General features: G+C 46.4%; 1 protein-coding gene across 2 annotated transcripts; it reads right to left on the bottom strand.

The window, feature by feature from the left end:
- Positions 1 to 1124: 1124 nt before the first annotated feature.
- On the bottom strand, positions 1125 to 12470 carry Cops8 (COP9 signalosome subunit 8). Of its 2 annotated transcripts, none has more exons than XM_026396024.2 (8): positions 12300 to 12470; positions 11321 to 11391; positions 10189 to 10237; positions 9087 to 9219; positions 4761 to 4868; positions 3712 to 3774; positions 2764 to 2811; positions 1125 to 2093 (listed from the first exon to the last, which is right to left on the bottom strand). In XM_026396024.2, exons 1-8 carry the CDS (start codon positions 12375 to 12377, stop codon positions 2014 to 2016), a joined length of 630 nt encoding a protein of 209 aa, XP_026251809.1. In that variant the 5' UTR covers positions 12378 to 12470; the 3' UTR covers positions 1125 to 2013. The 2 variants fall into 2 exon arrangements, with proteins under 2 accessions (XP_026251809.1, XP_026251810.1); XM_026396025.2 differs by having other exon boundaries at positions 12404 to 12454.
- Between the last annotated feature and the right edge of the window lie 9244 nt (positions 12471 to 21714).

The following is a 21714-nucleotide window of genomic DNA, read 5'->3' as shown; positions in this document are numbered from 1 at the left end:
CTTTCAAACCAGCTGCAGCAACCTTTTGACAGAACCCTGGGTCTCTGAAGGTTCCTTGATTCTGGGACATCTTGTTCTCAATGTCACACTGTAGCATTAGCTACTTTGCAGATAACTCCTTGTTCCTTTTAGTTGAAAATGGAATTCTGGCACAACTTTACCAGTGGCACTGGGCTTCACTGTGGTGATTATCTAGGCCTTTCCAGCTAGACAAAGGTAAGAAATATTTACTGCATAAAGAAAAACAAATCATATCATGAGGTTTCCAAGTTAAATGTAAGATTACTGGTCTCTAGCAATGTTAAATAATTACTTTTATTCTATAATATCCTTTTAATTATGAAGATGTTAAGATTATTTTGTAAAATGAATGGCAAAACCACATTCACTAGTCTGACTTCTTTTGTCCTTAGTGTATCCACTGACAACGAATAATCAGAACACTGTGTCACTTGAAATTATTATATTTCTTCTCTATGTAGTGGTTCATTGTCCTTTTCTTCCTCTTTGGAGAACCATCTTTACTTCTTTTTGGTTCATCTTCCCACTGCTGCTTCTTGAAATTCAAGCATGCATACGTGTGCACAACTATAACCACTTTCCCTTCATCACCCTCAGAATCACATAAGCTCCTTGTATTCTGTTTTCAGCTAGAGGTTACTCCACGTTAGCTCAGAGAGTACCTCTACGCCTTTTAGAGCTTCGGTTCACGCTCTGTAGAACTGCTTACTCAACCAACCCCATCAATGAACTTTTGGTTGGTTCCAATCTGCCATGAAAAAAAAAGCTCATGGACATGATGTGTTCTTAACATCTGGAAGACTTCTCACATTTCCATTTCCTCAGTTGTAAAACACATTTTAACAACATGATGTTCCTATCCAGATTAAATATAATTGCAAGTAAAAGATATTTCCATATATGTTAAGAAAAACTGAAATAACCAATAAAATGAATGAAAACATGAATTACGTAATTATTACCACACAGATTCAATATAGAGGTCTTTTCTATTTAATTAAGACATTCTTATTTTGAGAGGCAATGACAAACTAGAAAGTATCCATAGAAAGACCAAGACAGTGAAAACTCTAGAAACTAGCTCAGATGGAACAGTTGAAGAATTCAATTAAATATTTATTGAACAAATGCAGAATAAATGAACTAAGGGGAATTTTAACCTAAAGATACAATAAACAAACTCAAATATGTGGAGGGCTGTCACATAAAGAATGAAGACGTGTTCAGCAATTCTTCAAAAGGCAGAACTTGAACCTCAGGGTAAATGTCAGCAACCAACTGGACACAGGAGAGTTGCAAGGAGCGCCTCACTCACCGTAACGCTTCTCTGCCACACAAGGCACTGTGCACTCAACCTTCCCCTCTGAACTGAACACGTGGGAACATGGCATGTGCCCAGCAAGCCCTCCACTGCCAGCAATGAATGCACTCCCACTATTGGGAAAAACTAACACTAACAAACTGGTTTATTCAGAAAATGGTCTACTTGCTCCTTAGCTATATTTCTGTACCTATTAGTGATTCTCCAGAGGTGGGAGAAAAGGGAACATTTTCTCCAAGGAGGGTGAATCACAATCCCAGCAATTCAGGTTCTGCCCCGGGCACCGTCCTGCTGTAGCTGTGCCTCTCCACCAGCAGTGCAGACAGAGGTGTGCACCAGGCGGGGATGGCAGTAACAGCCGTGCTCTATACCAGGCAGGGAGCTCGTGTCGCGGATCTCCAGGAACTATAAACTAACCGCTTAATACTGATGGGCTCCAACCAGATTGTTAAATATTTCAAAATGAGAATTGCTTTAACATCTATTTAGCATAATGTTTAAGGACAAAATATATATAATATTTTTATATTATATATGTATTTTATCACATACTCAGTAAGGAATGCTGAGGTGTGTATAATCCATCCAGTAAATTGAAAATAAAAATTTTACATTTCTGTATTTGTCAGTGTACAGGATTCTGAAGTAGATGCTGAATTCAGAATGGTACATCAATTTTCAAGGAAAGCCACATAATCGGTCAGTCTGGCCAATTGCTGTTCATTGGGGATTGGTGGAACTGGGGCAGGCTCTGCATGTTGAAGACAGAAACACATTTCAAGTTAGATACCAGTGTGACAACGCTTTGGTTCTGCCACCCACCCCATTCATGTCTTTAATTTTAACCCAAACTCTCTTGGAGCTACCTGCTTTTAGACAAAATTGTGCCTCCGAGGGGCCTGCACACTTCCAAGACATGGTCTCCCCAGCTGGCCTAGAGGCACAGCGGCACTGCAGCTATAGCCGTTACTGACACTCTCTAGGCCAAGGCTCAAAGCGTGTTTAATGTCCAGCATCTCTTAGGAGATCACAGCATTTCATGGAAAGCCTCTACCCAGGGACATTTAATCCAGGAATAATTACTGAGGGCCTCTCAGGTGCTAGGTTCCATTCCAGGAAAATATTACACTGTCAGTGAACAAAATGACACAGGAGCCCACCGTGGAGGAGCTGCGTTCAGCATTTAGAATGCTTCAGGATCAACAGTGAGGAGCTGCGGGGCCCAGGCGGGGTAAGGAGGCGCACTACCTACAGGGCGCCGCTGTACCAGGTGAGGCCAGTCTCACCCTTCTATCAGGTGTATCACGACAAATTTATAGAATTGAACCGGTTTCTTAAGAACTAAGAAAAATGCATACATATTACAAAAAAGATGCTAAGCACAATGAAACATTTTAAAAAGAGCATATGAAAACACATACCTGATAAAGGAATAAACCTGTTAAAGGAAACATCCAGGGCCCCTGCAACTAAATTAAAAAAAAAAAAAATTTATAGCCCGATTTACAGAAGTCATTGTCAAGACCTTTCATAGAATATACCATTTTTCATAAAATACGCATTTACAGCCACTGAGTCTCAGTCAGGGATGATGACAGACTCTATTTCATTAGTCTTCCCTCGCCTTCAGAGTGGCTGGGACATAGCTTGCCGTTCTGCACCCTCCCATAGCTTGGCACACTGACATGGTGTACCACCTGCCCATGGTCAGCAGTATGTAAACAGCAGGTGTTCAGAGCAGGTGAAGGAAACTGGGGTTGATGTCAAAGGGTTTGTGGAGGTGGACATTAAGCCTGGCTCTTAAGAGCTGGCAGATAAGAGCACTTGTGGTGGCAGGAGGGAGAGAAGCCAGCAGCAGGAACAAGTGTGGCTCACTGCAGAGCAACATGGAGGGGCTGTGGACTCAGACCAAGGTGACGGGGAAGGCTTGCGGGATTTCAGGCCTTGAAAGGCAGGCGACAACAATAGTCCTGTGAAAGCGAAGCCATAGGAGAAGTATCTGTATGGCTCAAGTACAAGGAGGAGAGAGGAACTTAATAGGCTGAAAGTTCAGATACTGAGGGTGAGCAGTTAGAAATGGCTCCACAGATAAAAGGACGGGATATTAACTGTCAACACAAACCACGGCACATGACCACGAGATGCCTACATACAACTCATGTACACAAGAAAACCTTTTTAAAAATTAAAGACTAGATGACCTTTAAGATCCTTTCTACCTTAAGTGCCAACACTCCTATCTATATTTAGAATGTGAGTTATTTGCATCATATTAGCATTTTATATCAAATTATCCAAACTCAAGGCCTGAAACCCTGAAGTGGTCTTGGAGTTCAGTGCTGAAGGAATAGGTACAGAGCTCAGCCTACCTGGCTTTCTGGGCAGAACCATTCTGGTGGTGGAGTCGGCTTGCCATCCTTGTTCTAGTATACCTGGAAATACACATTTCACACACAGGTTAAGATGTAACCCAAACATTCATCAGACCCACACCCATCCACTATATACTTGTACAGGAGATCTGACATGTTTCAATCAACCTGTCACTTGCATGTTAACTTATTTCGGAAACATAGCAAAGCATCTCATGCTACTCTACCAGGCTGCTTGAATCACTAACAGATGGTTAGTTCTGTATAGAGTGTTATATTATTAATGACAGACATAGCAAAATTTATGATGTCTTTTATAATCATATTGGGGACCAGGATTCATGCCCAGGCTGTCAGCTAAGAGTATGGGCTCTGGAATATAATACACATTAGACAAATCACAGATCAATTTTAAGAGAAAAGACATAGATTCATGTTTGTATGAGAGTAACCACATGATTTAATATAAGACCTTTAGGCTGAGATGTAGCTCAGTGGTAGAGCACGTACTAAGAATGCATAAAGCCCTAAGTTCCCAGTACTGAGAAAAAAAGGAACTTCAAACACCTTGTCCTTTATGTGTCTAGAACTGTGCTAGGCCCTGGAAATTTAAGCAAAAGAAAAGATGTGGTACTTGATGGAGCGTCTACTTTAGTTGGAGAGCAGAAATGTAAATCATTATATAACAATGCAACAAAGTGCATGCAATATTCCAGGAGTGGGCAGAGCAGGCAATAGGCACTCAGGGCCCAGGTGGGAAATGTGGGGAAAACATGGGCTAAACAGGGCTGTAGGATGAGACTGACTTTACCAAGTATGAATGAAACACAGATTTCTAAGTGTGAGCAATGAGCATATTTGTGCTTGTTATCCAAAGCCCCGCTGGGGGTGGTGTGCAATACATGTTTCATATCACCTTCCTAAAAAGCCAGCACAACCTCAATTCCCAAACACACCCTGTTCTCACGGTCCAGAGAAGGCACTGTGAACCTGTAATTTACACCACTCTTCTATTTTCCTTTTCAGTAAAAAGTAAACTCAAGTACCTTTCACAGCCTCTTCTACAGGAAGTCCAACAAAAGCTGCAAAATCATCAGCGATTATCGAGGTGTATGCTTGAGAGACCAGGGCAAAGGCGCGTCTCCTTGTGGCATCTATTGTGGAAGTGGGGAGGGTGGTGAGGGAACCAACAGAGCAGGCATTTTAACAGCGGTTACCATGCACCGCTGCCCTTGCCCAGTCCTCATGAGCAACACCAGATCAACCCAAAGATGTCTGTGCTTAGCATATGCACGTGCCTGCCAAGCACATGTAAGGGTTCAAATACTGCTGAAAAAAACAAACATTTCTAACATTTCCTTTTAGATCTGACGGCAATGAGAGTTATAAAGATGGAAAACAGTTAATATACACAAGAATCAAACTCTAATAAAAATTTAACTTAAACACATTTATGTACATCAAGTATACATCTTAAATTTCTCTTATTCTTCTTGTATTTCCTTATAAACACTGGAGTGAACAATAAGAAAACCTCAGCAGGGTCCCTAACATGATCACACCTGAGTTGTGGAATAAACCTTGTAATGGAGCATGAGTCCTAACTTCCAAGTCTGCATCAAATTCTTAACTTCATTTAGGTTCAAAATTCTAAATTCCAACACTGAATGACTGCATCTAATGAGAAGGGGGTCTAGACACCAGCCACATCGACTCTTCAGATGGTCTTGGGGATGTTTCTTGGGCTTACATGTCCACATTAAACACACAAATGAGAGAGCTGTCCCTTCCAGTTGGCCTACCTTCCTCCTGTCCAATACTTTTGGTGACACGAGGGCTCCTCCATCTGGCTGCGGACATGCTTAGAAACATTTTGGATTTTACTTTCCATACTTGATAGGTAAGTGCACATATGAAACAAACCCATAACATACTGAAGTCCTCTCTCCATTCCTAGGCCACTGTCAACACGATGATAGCAACTCCCTCAGACATTCTTTGCTCCAAACTAGTCCCCTAGCTCTCAGTCTTACTCCTTCCGACCCCTGGGCTTTTGGGTGATGCTGCTCCATGGCCTGCAACAGCCTCCTCTCTGCAACTCTTCCGAGATGTGTTTATAAACTCCTCCTACAGCGCTGCGATTCTGGACAATCTCCTTCCCTCTCTAAATTCATAGCATTACTGTTTACGTTTCTAATTTAATAAGCATGTTTTTAACCATCTAAGGTACACATTGTTCTGCCCACCTCCAGCTTCTCAATTATATTCCAAAATTCCGGACAAAAAAATGCTGTCCATTTTGTCTTTATATCCCCAACGTGCCCAGTACCTCCAGTGAGGCATGTGATGAGTGCGAGCTTGTGGGCTGTGTCACCAGGACCCAATGGTGCATGACCCCAGGTCCCCAAGTTAAGGCCTTGCTTTCTCATAATCCTTGGAAATCACTGACACTCAACTGTTCCTTCACTGCCACTGTCCTGCACTTGGCTCCTTCTTTCTTTCTACCAACCCATAGACAACCTAACTAAACAGACTTTTAAAACAATTTAGAGATACTGGGACTTTTTCTATTGAAGGCTACAGACATTCAGTTGAAAGAACTGAGGCAGCAATGGACAAGGGACACATATTTGCCTCCTTAGGAAAATACAAGTGTATGCCACACAGCTACATTGGCCTGGCAAGCCTACGGTGTTTTAAAAATATTGTCTCCTTCAAATATTCTGATCAGGCTTTTGGGTGGGGAGCAGAACAGAAATAGAGTGTGAAGAAGACAACTGAAGGGGAGGCGAGAAGCAGCAAGAGGTATAACTGGGAAACTGAACACGCTGGGGGACAGAAGCAGGTTGCCGAGGGAAGCAAAACAAAGGCTCAGCATTCCCAGCACCAGCCAAGGATGCGGCATTCGGCTACTTTCCACTTGGCATAAATGATTGACACAACACATTCTGACCAGTCAATCTGTGACCCTCAGGAGCTGTGCAGTTTGTCACATCATGAAGTATGCATACCAATGACACATGCTAGTGGACAGAACTGAGCCAGCACCCAACACTGTGGTGACCAAACACGGGACATGTTCTTAGTGGAAGCAGAGGTCCCTCACAGGAATGCCCATTCAGTGTTCAACCAATACAGGGGTGCCCATCACCCCCAAGAACTGCCTCTGCCAGTGCTAGAGACAGAGGGCAGATGAGCTGGTCAGGGTGCCACCCTCTAACCCACTCTCCCTCTCTACCCTGCTGTGTGCAGGGAAGATGGCTACCAATGACTAGAGCATCGGAGCTCCCTGGCTTGGGGAGTGGGGGCTCCATCAGGCCTCACAGGCCAGAGGCAAAGTTCAGGGAACTTCCTCTGCTCCCTCCCTGCCTTTCTCCAACTGATCTGAATCCACAGTTTCTGCTAGGCAGCCCCCTTTCCACAGTTACCAGTTCCCTGCCCTGTGCCTCCAGGCCTCAGTCCCCGGGAGCTTCAGTAGCTCTTGCTGGTGAATGCAAGGTTTTCATGAGTCTCTGTTAAGCCTTCTTCAACCTTCCTCACAGGACTATGACTAATTTAGAACAGAACTGAAAGAAATCTAAGAAAGGGACTTGTGGTTTGGATACTGTTTCAGCGTGTTGTCCAAGGGTTATGTGTTAGAAACTTTGTATTCCATGTAATGATGTCACCTAAACCCTTAAGAGGTGTGGCCTAATGGAAGGTAGTTAAACTACTGGGGCACTGCCTTTGGAGGAGATTTATAGCTCTTGTGGACCCCAGCTACACGAGAACAGATTTTTTCCAAAAGAGCAAGCCTGGCCCCTGAACCTCTCTGGCTTCCTGCATTACCATGTGATCTCTTCCACTGGTGTTTTTGCCACTGAGATGCCATCCACCACAAAACTCTCACCAGAGGTCACACAAACACGACTGTCCAATCCTGGACTTATGGCCTCCAAATCTGTGAGTTAAATAAACTTATTTTCTTTATAAAGTACCTAACCTCAGGCACTTTGTTGTAACAGAAAATTAATTAATTTAGTCATTGTTCTTAACTAGAGAACAAACGTGTAATGCATTGAAAAGCAAACTATTAAACTCAGCAGTAACTCAAATCTGCTATGACACTACTCTCAACAGGCTGCAATTTATGGGGGAAACATGCTACTATTTATGAATCTGGGGAGTTGTAAAAGTCTCAAGAGTATGTTCATGCATATTGTAGGTGAACAGACGAATGCTTTAGAACACAGGTGTTTAAACATATTAATTCATCCTAACAACCTGAGGAAAGTACTATTTCTAATTCTGCTCCACAAAAGACAAAAATGAAGCACTGCGAAGTCATCTTCAATAAGTAGTGCTACAAGCCCCACAAGTAGTGCTATACAGTTCTTTAAGGGTCTGCGAGCTGCTTCAATTCTTAACTCTAACAGAGACTCCACAGTGAGAAAAGGTGCTAGCAAGAAATGAAACCAGAGACCAAAGGCACACCACAGAACACTTGCTGACTAAGTTGGGAGTCTCAAGCCTCATCCTGGGTCCTCGCTACTGCCATTACCAGAATGAGCTCCTAGCTAAGAAAGTCCATTACTACAATAATTCCTTGAGGCGCATCTGAATTCTTCAGAAGGCAGTTTTCAAAACGAGCCCACTGTACTTGTACAACTTGATTCCACTCTGCTCCCTCCTCACCCAGCTGCCTGCCCTGAAATTCTGCTCATTTTCATTCATATTTAACGTAGATGTGTCTAGTTTTATAATTTACATTGTTCTGTTTTACCATCTCAAGGTAATTATATACATCTCAAAAACAATCTTTACCACCTGAAAAGAAGACAACAATGTAAAGCAATTATTGTATACACTTATCAAACAGTGAGCCAAGAAGACCAGAAGCAAACACTAATGGTGGCTGAATGGAGAGAGGCTGAGACATGATTTTTGTCATGGGATTGTGCTATGTGAAGCCAGGCTTACAACCTTTCAAAGAAATTAAAAACACATTTGAGCATCTAGGCATTCAACTGATTAGTTAAAAATCCAGAAATTGGAGACAACAGTTATCAAAGTCTGAGGCTAACAAAATCTGAAGCCCAGATTTACCCATCCATACCATGAATGACAGTAATACCAGATTTAATAGTAAAAACCCTGTTACTAACAAAAGCAATTTTATCTAGAATAAAAAGACAATGAAGCCCTTAGCTGCTGATATAGTCTCAAGCAACATACAACGAAGAAGAGTTGAACAAATATTAACACTGAATTTTAAAAACCAGCTCACTTGCCTATGAGAAAATATCTACTTTTAAAACACACTGATTTACTTCCACCCTGCAGCACCTAGGGAGATGCACTTAGTCCAACATAGGTTCTGAAAGAAATGTTACCTCTAAGTGCGTCCATGATTGGCTGTACTGTCTCAGACCACTGGTGGGCGCTGATGGTCATGTAGATACCAGGGAAATCCCGCTGCCAGATTCTCTGTCCTACTGACCAAATTCCCCCAAGTTCAGAATTTGCCTGCAATACATATTATTGCCTTTGAAGGTATTCATTTTGCAATGTACTTATAACTGTACCTTAAAATACCAGAAGTGACATAAAACTCTTTGAGTTGTTATACTAAGACATAATTCAACATTTCTTTTAAGAGATGCAATTATTTTTTCTACTGCCAAGGTTTTTATAAACTGTGGAAAATATTTGTACATTTAATACACAATTTTTAATACAACAGCAAATTAAAGCAAGAGAAAGTAGTTAAAAAATATTTCAGAATTAAGCCTGCGGACGAATTATCTTAAGCATTGTTATTTTTAAAGACGTTCCATTAATTTTTCTCATATAAATATTTTATACTTATGCAAATACATATAAATTTAGGACACAGAGTAATAGTGAACTGGCTATTAACAGACTGTCAATCAAAGAGCCATTCACTGTAACCTAACATCAAAGTTTCCATTAATATTATAGAAACTATGTGTTTAATTTATAGTTCTTATTTATTAGCTAAAAAAGCTCAGGAATGTTCCAATCTACTAACAAGGAAAAGAGAGGAAAACAGAGTTATCACTTGAAATTAATCTTAATACTGTGAATAGTCACTTTTTAAATATTTTTATAAATAACAATTTAAAAAAATGTGTGAGTACCATTATAGAAAACTGCACACAGCAGCTGGAAATCACCACCGCCTCTGCCTCTGCCATCATATATGCAAGGTGGCTCAGCTGTTAACTGGTGAAGCACACTCACAAGCCCCACCTCAGGAAGTTTAACCAGTAGGAGGGGAACACTGATTTCTGTACCAGTCCATTCCATGGAAATTTAAATTTCTCAGAGGAATCTAAAGATCTATTTTTAACTTCAAAATTGGTTTAACTATTTCTGTGACATGGAAACGAAAAGAAGAAGTTTTAAGAGACTGCCACTTAAAATGCCACTACTATATTAAAGAAATTAAATTATTTTGAAAAGAATACTCACAGATTTTATAGCAGGTGGTATCCTTTTCCAAAGATATCTTGCATTATTCCTAAGTTACACATAGAACAAAATGAATTAATGAATGAATAAATAAAAACGAATTAAACATCAGCTCAATAAGTACTTAAAATCACTGGGCTCCAACGCAAACAGAAAGAAGTACACTTTAAAATACTACACACAATACAGAGTAAAATTTAGTTTTATATGAATTTGTCATGGAAAAATAGGAGTGGTTTTCCAGATAAAAAGACATGAAACATTTTCATCAAAATAATGTTTTGTCATTTTTGCTGAATTTTTAAAATTAATGATACAGATCCTAAAACAAAGCACACTAAAATTACAGACATACACAGAACTGCCCATATAATTTACTCAAATAAAAATAAACAATTTATATATTTCAACAGCTCTGGCATTTCCTGACAATAAGATACACAATGCTCTTCTCATTAAGACCTCTCTTGGCAGTGGAAACAAAGTCTCTAAAATTTCAATGCACGAATTTTTAAGGGGTTGAAACAAATACAAAATAATGGTATTATAAAAAAAGAAGCAAATAATTTATGTATGTGTTATGAAAACCTCAGTTTAGTTTTTTAAAAAGATATTGAAGAGTTTGGAAGAATTTCAAGCAAAATTTTATCAGGATGGGTCAGAAAGGAGACTATTATTCTTTAGCACAGCTATGCTTATTTTCCTAAGAAATATGAATAGAAATTTTTAAAAAAATTCTAGGAAATCTCATACATGTTGATAATGAATTTTTGGCTTTCTCAATATTCCCTTTCAGCTTCTTTTGATCTATTGATTATATGTGAATTTAAGAACATAGAGATCATAAGATTAAAAAAAATGTTCAATGGAAGAAAGGAATTCACTACACTGTAGTTTCTCACAATAAATGAAAATGCTTTTTGAAAGGCATTTGTAAAACAAATCTATCTTAACACAACCATCTAAACATAATTCATTATGCTTTGATTGAAAAGGAAATAGGTATAATAGGTATTATAATATGAGATACAGCCCATTGTGCCTGAGTTACATGGTCTACTTAAAGGCAAAACTAATTCCCGTGTAACCGTGAAGAAGCAGCTACTGTTAGTTTCAGGTAAAAGGAACTTACATGTCATTGTGAAGCAAATATAAAGCTAAAAGCTGACCATACACTGGGGGTGTAGCAATTCCTCCAGGAGCCTTTAAAGTCAAAAATAGGAGAAAAACCTCATTTACTCTTATGCTTTCATAAAGATAAAAGGTTCGTTAACACTAATTTAAAAATGAAGCCCATCTTACGGTACTATCATAAATGTAAACACAGATTAGAGAAATACTAAGCACCAAAACCCACAGTACTAAGATTAGATCTGTCATCAGCTGGTATTTATCTTCTTCTGGGTCTGCTGTTTTATACACACAAGAATATTTAAGCTAGTCCTTTTCCCAGTGTTCAAATTTTTATTTAAATACTCTTATGAGAAACAAATACTGTCTAAAGGCTCCTAAGCAGTATGACTGTCCTTTATATGGAACACGCTGGGAGTTTAAGGGGGCCAGGGGCCGACCAACGCCGCCACCGGGTTACCAGGCGTCGCTCTCCGGGTTCAACTTAGTTTCTTTACAGAAGAGCCACGAAGCGCCGCTGCTCGTGGTCGCTCTCCTTTAGTAAGTGACTTACACCCACGTCGTGAGCGCCCGCCGGGTGCCTTTCTAAGAAATGTGGAAACTTGTCACCCAGGCACGACAGCGCTGTCATGCGTCCCGCTAGAGGAAATGGCAGGTTCACTTGGTAACGACGACGCGGGACTAAGAGGGCTTGGGGCCACGAGAAAAGGTGGCCTCGTCCTGCGGCGGCTGCCCGCCCGCTCGCCTGCCCCGACACGGCCCCGAGACGGCCCCGAGACGTGCGGTCTCCACCACGGGAAGCGCGTCCCTGGGCTCCGGAGAAGAGACGCCCGGCGGCTCCGGGCGCAAAACCCGGCACAGACCACCAGAAGCTGCCAGTGCGTCCCTCCCGGCGGGCGCGCGCCCGAGCCCCAGGCCCGGCCCCGTTACCCTGGAAACCCGCGCCGCCCCAGTCCTCCCCGCGCGGCGCAGACGACGACCTCGAGCTCCTGGTTCTCGCACTGATCCAGCAACTTTTTGAAACTGAAGGCGCCTTCCGCCATCACCGCCACTGGCATCTTCCCGGGCGGTCTTACAGCCGCACCTCTGGACCGCCAGACCCCTGACTGTCCCTCGGGGCGTCGCGCCCGCGATGACGTACGCACAGAACCACCGTCGCCGCGGAGGGCGCAGGCGCAGGCGCAGGCGCGATGTTAGTTCCGGCACGTCGTCAGACGACGCCGCCATGGGGAAGGGGGCGCCGGCGCTCTGGCCGGCTCTCTCGGTGTCCTGGAGGACCAGCTCGGGGAACCGGAAGCTGCTCCGGGAAGGCGAGGCCAGCCGCAGGCGGGGTTGGCGCGTGTGGACTGCTGGTGCTCAGGCGCCCGGCGGAGGGAAATAGCGGCAGAGTTAGGCTTTCAGTCAGGCAGGCCGTCGTGGACGACAGGGAGGCCTTTCTTTGGAGCCTTCCTGTTTCTGGCCAAGGCAGTTTCCCGGGCTCCGGTGCTATGCCCCGGGAGGTAGGAGAAGCGGTCTGAGTCCAAGGTTGCGAATGCCTATTGGCTGCGTGCACTCCGACACCAATACGCGTGCCAAGGAAAGCTGCGACCGACCGGCCTGGGACGCCTCACACCTGCACCACCCACGTGCTGGCCCGCGTGTCCGCCCACCGCTCCCGCACGGATTTCTGAAACAAGTTAGATTTCATTACGCTTCCAACCCCTGAAATCCGCATCCTTACTATCTGTCAACCTTACATAATCTAATCCCAGGTCTTGTAACTTGCCCTAGAGCGAACACTGTGCTGTGTGTTGTGTAGGTCCACATTGTTTTTCCTGACCCGCAAAAGAACCCTGGGGAACAGACTTTGTTTCCTGCTGCACCACAAGCTATGTGTTGCGTGGGCTCAGAGCAAATTTAAAATGCAGGGCCCCTTGTGGGTTGGATCTGGAATATCCCCAAAGGCCACGAGTTGAAGGTGTGGTCCCCAGCTGAGGGTGCCGTTGCATGGTAGAGGGACTTGTAGGGTGTGGGCCTAGTGGGATGAAATAGGTCACTGACGATTTTGTGTCCCTGAAGCAGATATTGGGACCCAGGGCCTTCCTCATCTCTTTTGCATCCTAGCTTTGCTCTGCCACGTGCTTCTGCAGTCATGTGCCACCACAGGCCCCAAAGCAATGGGCTCCTGACCATGGGCTGAAACTTGCAAAACTGGGATCCAAAATAAATCTTTCCTTCATAAGTTGATTATCTGAGGTATTTTCTATCATAAATGGAAAAACTTAGTAACGTGCAAGAGTACAATGCAAAGGTACATAAGTAACAAGCTAGAGGTATTTGGGATGGCTAAAGTTCACCCAGATTTCATCAATAGCTGCGCAGAAGAGAAGGACTGGGGTAAACATGATTTTCAGGTCATCTGACATAAATCAGAGGAGCAGGATTTAAAGTTTTAATATGTAATGATGAGCCCAGCCTGTTTTGAGGCAATCATTCACTGGAAGCCCTGCCTTTGATCAGAAAAAAAAAAAAAAACACTATAATTTAAAGCTTTTCAGGTGACTCAGGATGTTACAAGTGGAGACCAAAGTAGACAGCTCTGTGCTGAATACAAAAATCTGAGGGGCTTTATATGATCACAAGTTTGAAGCAGAGTTTGGGGTGCCATTTGAAGAGCCAGCCTGTTTTGGTGGTGGTTTGAATGCACTCCCACAGTTTGTATGTTGGAAACAACCCACAAATTCATGTTATTTGGAAGTGGAGCCTCTGGGAGGTGATTAGGATTAGAGGAGATCATGAGGCTAGAACCCCCTCCTGGCCTCCCTGGCTTTATAAGAAGAGGAAGTGGGACCTGAGCCACTCACCTGCTGTCTCACCACCTGATGCCCTCTGCCACAAGAGTACCTGCTCTTGAACTTCTCAGTCTCCAAAACTGAGCCAAATGAATTTCTTTATAAATCACCCAGTTCTGGGTATTTTGTTACAGCAACAGAAAACAGACTAGGACAGTTTTGTTGTTGTTGTTTGTTTTGTTTTTTAAATACAGGTACAGAAGACTGGGAGCTGAAAATGGGAGGAAAGGGAGAGTGTGGGGAAACAGAGAGACAGGGCTCTGGGGGAATGGAACAGTTGCGCCCAAGGCAAGACCTAGCCAGTGACAGTGAAGGGCTGATGAGTGATGGCCCAGGACTGGGATGGCTGATGTTTAGCTTTCAGTAGTGCTAAATGTCTGTGCTGAAGCCACCTTTTGCTTCCAGACTTTTAATAACAGAAGTGAGACGTGAAGGGGTATGGCAAGGGCAGCAATCTCAGGAGGAGGACTCAGAAGAAATCCAGTCTCAGCAGAAGGATGAACCCTGACGGGAAGCAGCTCCCTGGAGGTGCTGTCCTGGGTGGCAAGGGCTGTGCTTTACACTGCCCCGGGTGTGGCGTGGGCTCCTAAGGATGGAGCTTGTGGATTTCCTACCCATTTCTCCTGGGTCTCCCTCTTGTACAGCTTCCCACCTTCCTCCACTCTCCCGGGGAGCAGCACAGTCACTGAGGAGTTGGAGACTGTACCCGGGTGGTTAACTGAGAATTCTGAAGTTTCTCCTTTGTGGGTTTGTTTCCTTCTCTGTTTCTCGTCCTTTAAGATCTTTTGCTGCATTTGTTCCTGGGAGCTGGAGTCCTTTACAACTAATAAGGCTTAAGGGAGCTGTGCACCAAGGGCTGGGTTCCTCCCACCTGTCCCACCCCAGCTGCCCGTTTGCTTCATGACCACAGTTGCCACAGCTGCATCTGCTGCCACAGGAGTGGTATGGTCCACATCAAGAGGAAGCCACAAGGAGCAGTCACTGAGCATCCTGCCTCTGCCCGTGAGTCTCCTCCATGAACCCACTAGAATGCTCTGGGGTGGACACAATGGCCCCTGTGGGAGAGGCGGGATGGTGAGCTGTGTCGTCCCTGCCCTCAGGACTCTCTCTGTTTCATGAGTTTGGAGTGTAGCAGGAAGCATGTGGACACTCACCTGGCGACTTGAAGAGAATCTGGTGAAAGAACTGTATACAGACTTATGGGCAGGATGGTGGGAACTGCAAGACACAGCACGGAGAATCGGCCCTGATTCCACACCGTGCAGGAAGGGGTTCCGCTTCTGGGATGGAAGCACAAGGCGCTCTGCAGACCCACTCCTCAGTGAACAGTCATAACTGTGATAACTATGTTTAAGAAAACTTAGTCTCTGGGAATTGTCTTAAAGGCACACCACACTGAACAGAAATCTATTCAAGAAAATGGGCTAAGACTTGGCAAGACTGTGGAGCAGCTGGGTGTGGAAGCCACGTGCCGCTCCTGCCCTCCTCCCCCAGCTCAGCCGAGTAGAAGCTCCAGGTGGAGGTGTGTGATCAGAAAGGTGGGGCTCCCTCTTCCTTCTCTACAGCATCTGTCTGGGGGAAGCATTTCTCATTCTTTCCTCAGCAGGCTGAAGAGCCTTTATTCCAGTTGGCATGGCCTAGAGTCAGAGCTCCCCTCCTCCGCCACCTCCCACTCAGGAGGGACCAGGCAGCACAGCCAAGAGTACTGGGCCCTCATCACTGCACACCCTTGCCTCAGGACGGGAGTTCCATGTTCAGTAGGGAAGCCAAGAAGACCAAGGGCCACCACCTCTTCCCTGTGCTAGAGAAGTGGTTCCGACATTTAGTTTGAGCCAGGAAGGCTGTCTATCAGAACCCAGAGATCCAAAGCTTCTCCTAGAACAACTGGGTTTATTTGAAACAGAGTGTGGGAAGACGGAGCCCAAGGTGGAGCTGTTGGTGGTAAGCAAATCACAGGAGCTGATAATGAGTCCAGCAAGGTCGCAGGACACAAGAACAGTGTGCAAAAATAAACTTCATTTCTATACAGTAGCAATCACAACTGAAAGTGAAAAAAAATTCTCTAATACTAGCAGCAACAAGAATGGAATACTTAAGACATAGATATAATGAAAGAAGTGCAAAAAGTACATTCTGACAACTATACAACAGTGTTAAAAGAAATCAAAGAAGACTGAATCGATGGAAGACTTCATATTACTCCATATTACATAAATTGTACAGATTCAGTGAAATCCTCATCAATGTGATAGCTGGCTTCTCTGCTGCAATTGACAAGATGATCCCCAAATTCACGCAGAAATTCAGGGAACGCAATACTGTTCTTAAAACAAAGAACAAAGAGGGCTCAACGTTTGCTGAGTCAGAACATAATACAAAGCCACAATTATGAACATGGGGCAGATAAGTAGCTCAATGTATAGCAAGAAAACGGAGTGAGGAGAGTCGGGTGCACCTTGCACTGACGCCGCTTGGTTTTCTACCAGCGGGGGAAATCGTAATCTTTTCAACAAGCAACACTGGGCCAGCTGGATATCCTCACGCAAAAAATAAAGCTGGGTCTCATCTCACATACACAAAAATTAACTCAAAATAGGCCAAAGACCTAAATGGAAGAGTTAAAGCTATAATTACTATTAGAAGAAAACATACAGTAAATTTTCATGATCAGGGATGGGATTGGGACCTGTTTTTTAGACAGGATACAAGGTGTATGGAACAAAAGGAAAAAAAATAGATAAACTGGATATCATCAAAATTAAGAACCTTTGTTCTTCAAAGAACACCACCAGAAAGTAAAAAGACAACCACAGAATGGGGGAAACATTTGCAAATTGAATACCACATTACTGGCTTGTATTAAGAATGTACTAATGGCCTTTAAAATCCAAAAATTAAAGGCAAATAATTAAAAATGGTCTAAGGATTTGAATAGAAGTTTCTCCCAAGAAAGATATACAAATGCCCAGTAAGTATATGAAAGCACCCAGGACAGCCTTAGTCGTCAGGCAAATGCCAATCAAAACCAAGAAGATACTATTCCACACCCACTAGGGTGTTTATAGCGAGATGGGCAGCGGAGAGTGTTGGTGGGCTGTGGAGGAGCTAACTGCTGAGGACCCTGTGGGGAGGCCGACTGGTCTGGCTGCTTTGGGAGGTCCTCCGAAGATTAGTGTTGCCACGTGATGTAGCAATTCCACCCCTCGGCTATACCCCGAGAAAGGAAAGCACCGCCACGGGAACACAGTACGTGAATGTCACCGCCGCGTTATTCACAACAGCAGGGAGGGGAGACCTCCCAAGGTCCATTCACTGATGAGTGGAGAGCAGGATGTGGGGTGTTGATACAAAGGAGGAAATCAGTTAGGGCTAAACAGGGCAGAGCAGCAGGAAGGGCATGGTCAGCCCCCGAGAGCAAGCTTCATGTCCCAGACACATGGCCGACCATCGTGTGGTGGCCAGCTGAAGGGAGCACTTCCAAGCAACTAAGTTTGTAAGTGTAACATCCAGGTAGAAGTAGTCTTCTGACCTAACTTTGAGAAAAAAAAAACCCAGCAAAATAATATGTACACTTTTTGTTTTTTTGCCACATTTATGCATAAATGTTGGCAGGGAACCAGTGATGATTGTCACACCTTTTGGGGGCTGAATTATGGGTGGAAGATTATTTCTGGTATGATTTCTTTAAATATTGCAAAATTAGTGATTTTTCTCCCAAATATTGGACAACTCAAACATCAAACTTTAAAAATAGGGCAATTATTTTTTCCTCTTGTGCTAATGCTTGTGTTTGCAAATGAGAAATGAAGTCAGCTTTGAAAAACTTCAGAAAGGCCCTGGAGTAAGGGCAGACAGGCGTCCAGGAAAGTTTGGTGTAATAAAGACAAGCTGTGACAACTTCTGGGATGGTGAGGCGCAGGGTTACAAAGAGCGTGGAGGAAGAGCCGAGACCCGGGGCACAGAGGGCAGGGCCTCGGCCCCAGGAGGGCATCTCAAGGCCCCTCTCATGCTCATCGACTCCCAGTGAAGAGGCCCTTGGACTGTTGGCCCGAGTGGGGGACAGAACACCTCAGCAGGGTTCCACGGAGCTTGCTGTGCTGGCAACACCCACACGTACTGGACGCTGACCAAAGCGCCTCCTTGCCTGAGATGGGACCCCGCTGCGCCCTTTCTTGCTTTTCCTTCCTGGATTCCAACAGCTGGAGGTGCTGCTGCTTCCAGGGCCAGAGGCGATTCTGAGGACGAGGATGCTTCTCGGGACAAGGGGCATCTGGACAGCGTTCCTGCTCCCCAGGAGGGGTGGGCTCCTGCTGGCCAGCACTGTCTCAGCTCCGTGCCCTGCAGCACGTCCTCCCTGGTCCTCTGGTGAGCTCTGTCCTCTTGGCTCTCGCCAGGAGCACCCAGCACCCTAATCTGTGTCCACCAGTGGGGGCTCTCTCTGTCCTCTTGAGTTTTCCCTCCTGGCATCAGCTCGTCCCCTCCATGCCCAGCCTGTGGACGGAGGTCCTGTGGACGGGCAGCTCTCCTGGACCAGGAGCACCAAGCTCAGCTCACTGTTGCTGTGGATTTCTTGGAGTTGCTGTGTCACCATCTTTCTCAGGCATTTCCAGGGCAGAAGCAAGATGGCATTTGCTCTGGAGACAGCTCTCCCTCTCCCTCTTTCTCTCCTGCCTTCTGCCTGCTCTAGGCTCCCAGTGTACTCTGTATGTCACGGTGACCCTGGACCTGGCCCAGGCCTACCTCCAGCGTCCACACTGGTTCTATTTGATGTCTCAGCTGTGGGTATCTCACGTAGCCTTGCAGGCACATCACTGGAGTCGCCTTGGGTGGAGAAGGCCCCCTGCCAGTTGCCTCTTCCCAGTGCCAGCCCAGCGCCCTGGCGCATAGTATGTGGCCAATACACATGCTTGAAGGCGTGACTCTTTCTTGCCTAGGAACAAGCGAGGGCCTGGAGTTGCTAAGCAGAGAGTCAAGATTCAGTAAGACCAGAAGCGTAGCCATTCTGGAAGTCAGAGAGATTCATGGTGTGTTTGGGGAAAACCAAAGCAGAAACCGACCTGCTTCCCATGCAGCTCATAGGGAGCCTAAGAGTCCTAGTACTGCCCGCATGACCTGGGGCGAGACCCGTGGCCCGATCCGTGGCCCCATAGACCTAGGGCAACGGCTAGGACGCCCTCTACGGCACTAGCCTGCGCCCAGGGCCTGGGCAAACAGATGTTAATGCTGTGGAAGCCGCTGGGCGAATGCAGCCCTGGCTGTCCGTCATCTTATTCCAGTACTTTAAGAATCGTATTCTGACCCTGATAGTGGGCTACAAGCCTCTGTTAACTTTCCTGGGGAGGGTGCAGTCCTGGGCGGGGGGCAATTTCCAGTCTTCCCCTCCAGAGCCTACCTGCCCGCAAGGCAAGGGGCATCCAGAGAAGTCGGAGCAACGCCAGGCTCCACCACCAGGAGGCGCTGCGTCCCCACCGAGGAGGGGTGACTTCTTCCTGAGGAGGAGCCTGTAGGCCTTGGTGGAGGCCAATTGCTCTTTCTGTCTTCTCAGCTTGGGGAGGTTAATTTCTTCTCAAAATGACTTTCCAAGTCTAAATCTGGGGCCCTGGGCTGTGGAGAAGCCCTTCCCATGGGCTACCCTTATCTCTACCTGTTCCGGGTCCCTCAGGCCCACAGGCCCCTAGACGGTCAAGTCCCTGCCCGTGGGAGGGACGCTGCAGGCGAGGTCCGGCCGCCTGGGGCATCTGACCGGGCAGAGTTTCTGGGAGAGCGGAGGGAAGGGGTTCCTTGGTCCCTGTGAGGGAGGGGGTTCTCCAGGGAACAGCCCAGTCTCTCCTCAGGACCACCCCAAGGCGGGGCTCCTGTGCACCTCCTGGGAAGCAGGACCGCTGTCCATCTTGACTTTCCCGACTGCCCAGCTCCTCAGAGTGCCAGAGGCCTTGGGAGTTTAGTCCTTGGCCGAGGGGAGTTGACAGGCTTGAAGCTGCTGAGGCTTGGAATGCCCAGTAGGCCTCTTGGAGGTCTTTCTGATGGAGTGGAGGGAAGTGTAAACCGGCGTTGGCTGGATTTGAACAGTCATTTATTTATACCCCACAGTATCAGCTCCTGCCGTTCTCACAACCATCAGATGAACAACTCAGGCTCAGAGAGGTTGAATAACTACCCCCAGTCACACAGCTAGCAAGTGTCAGGATTTGAACTCAGGGCTGTCTGCTCCTAGACCCCCTGCCTCTGTAGCATGGCACAGAGACTGAGGGCCCCTCAGCACCAGTGAGTGTGGACTGCAAAGTCCTGGAGATAGGTGGTGGAGATGCCTGGAAACACTGTCTGTCCTCTCACAGCTGGATTTTTGAGGCCACACGGTGAGTCCTTGTCCTTCCTGACACCTTCCTCACTCACAAGCCACCTCTGCACCCGGGTCCTCTCTGCCCATCGCCCATTGCCATTTCCAGACCCATTCGCTCCCACCCACTCAGCTCTTCTCTCTCCTGGAGCCATGATCTTTAAGCACCTACTGTGTGCCCTGCTCTGCACTAACTGTGGGGACACAGTGGCAACAGGTCTGTCCCTACCCTCAGGCCCTCCCTGTGCCCTGGGGGAGTTCCTGGTTCTCTGGCTCTGTGGAGTTTACCCGTCCATTTCTGTAGTAGTGGAGGTCCCTGGCAAGGTGGCTGCAGCAGACCTGCCATCTCGTGCTCTGTGCTCGGCAGTCCCGGGGCAGCTAGGCTGGGCTGGTCTCCAGGTCTCTCAGGGGGCACAGGGAAGGCACTGGCTGGGGCTGTGGTCTTGTCTCAGGGCTCCACTGGGAAAGTCGCCCTTCCCCACCCCTCCCTCCCTCACGGAGGGACTGACTCCTGGCAGCTGCTGCAGGACCTCCAGGTGCTCCCGGGGTGCGTCTCTCCGTGGAGCAGCGCCCTGGGCAGGTCAGCTGGCAGAACTCAGCGAGGAGGAGGCCATGTGAGGGCAGTCTCTCTCCCAGTGTGGAGGTGACACTGGCCACTGTCACTCTCTTGGGGTTTTCAGAACAAGTCACAGGATCTGGTCCACACTGAGTGGAAGAGCTTTGGACTCCAGACACATCACGAAGGCCAGAAGCTGGGGCTCGCGGGGGCCAGCCTAGAGGCCCCCAAAGAGCCACGTCTCTCAAGTGCACAGTCCTCGCACCTCCTCCCGGGGCCAGGCTCCATCATCATGGAGTCCCTCAAGTCCAGGCCCAGGTCTGAAGGCGGTCCAGGGTACCCCGCAAGCCTGACCACTGTGCGTCTGTGCAGGAAGACGCTCCTGTCCACCTCGCTCCCCTCCCCACAGGTAGGACAGTGGTGTAGGACACCTCTTCCAGGGCAGAGGCCGCCCTGGGGCCGCTGGCGCACAGCAGTGCTGATGCTCTGCAGGCAACGGCCCGGAGCCCTGGCCGGGTGTCCCAGCCTGAGGTGGGTTCCACCTGCTTGGCGCTGCGCTCCTGCCTTTCCTGTCACCCCTGTGCCTTCTGGTTAAAGCTGGCAGAGACTGCTGGTGGCCGGGGGTTCCATGGGCACAGTAATGAAGCCTCTCCTGGGCCTGGTGGGTCTGC

This window comes from Urocitellus parryii, chromosome 1, assembly GCF_045843805.1.
Source record: "Urocitellus parryii isolate mUroPar1 chromosome 1, mUroPar1.hap1, whole genome shotgun sequence".
Classification (NCBI taxonomy): Eukaryota; Metazoa; Chordata; class Mammalia; order Rodentia; family Sciuridae; genus Urocitellus; species Urocitellus parryii.
The sequence above is the reverse complement of the archived record's forward strand: the minus strand, read 5'-3'. Positions and strand labels throughout refer to the sequence as shown.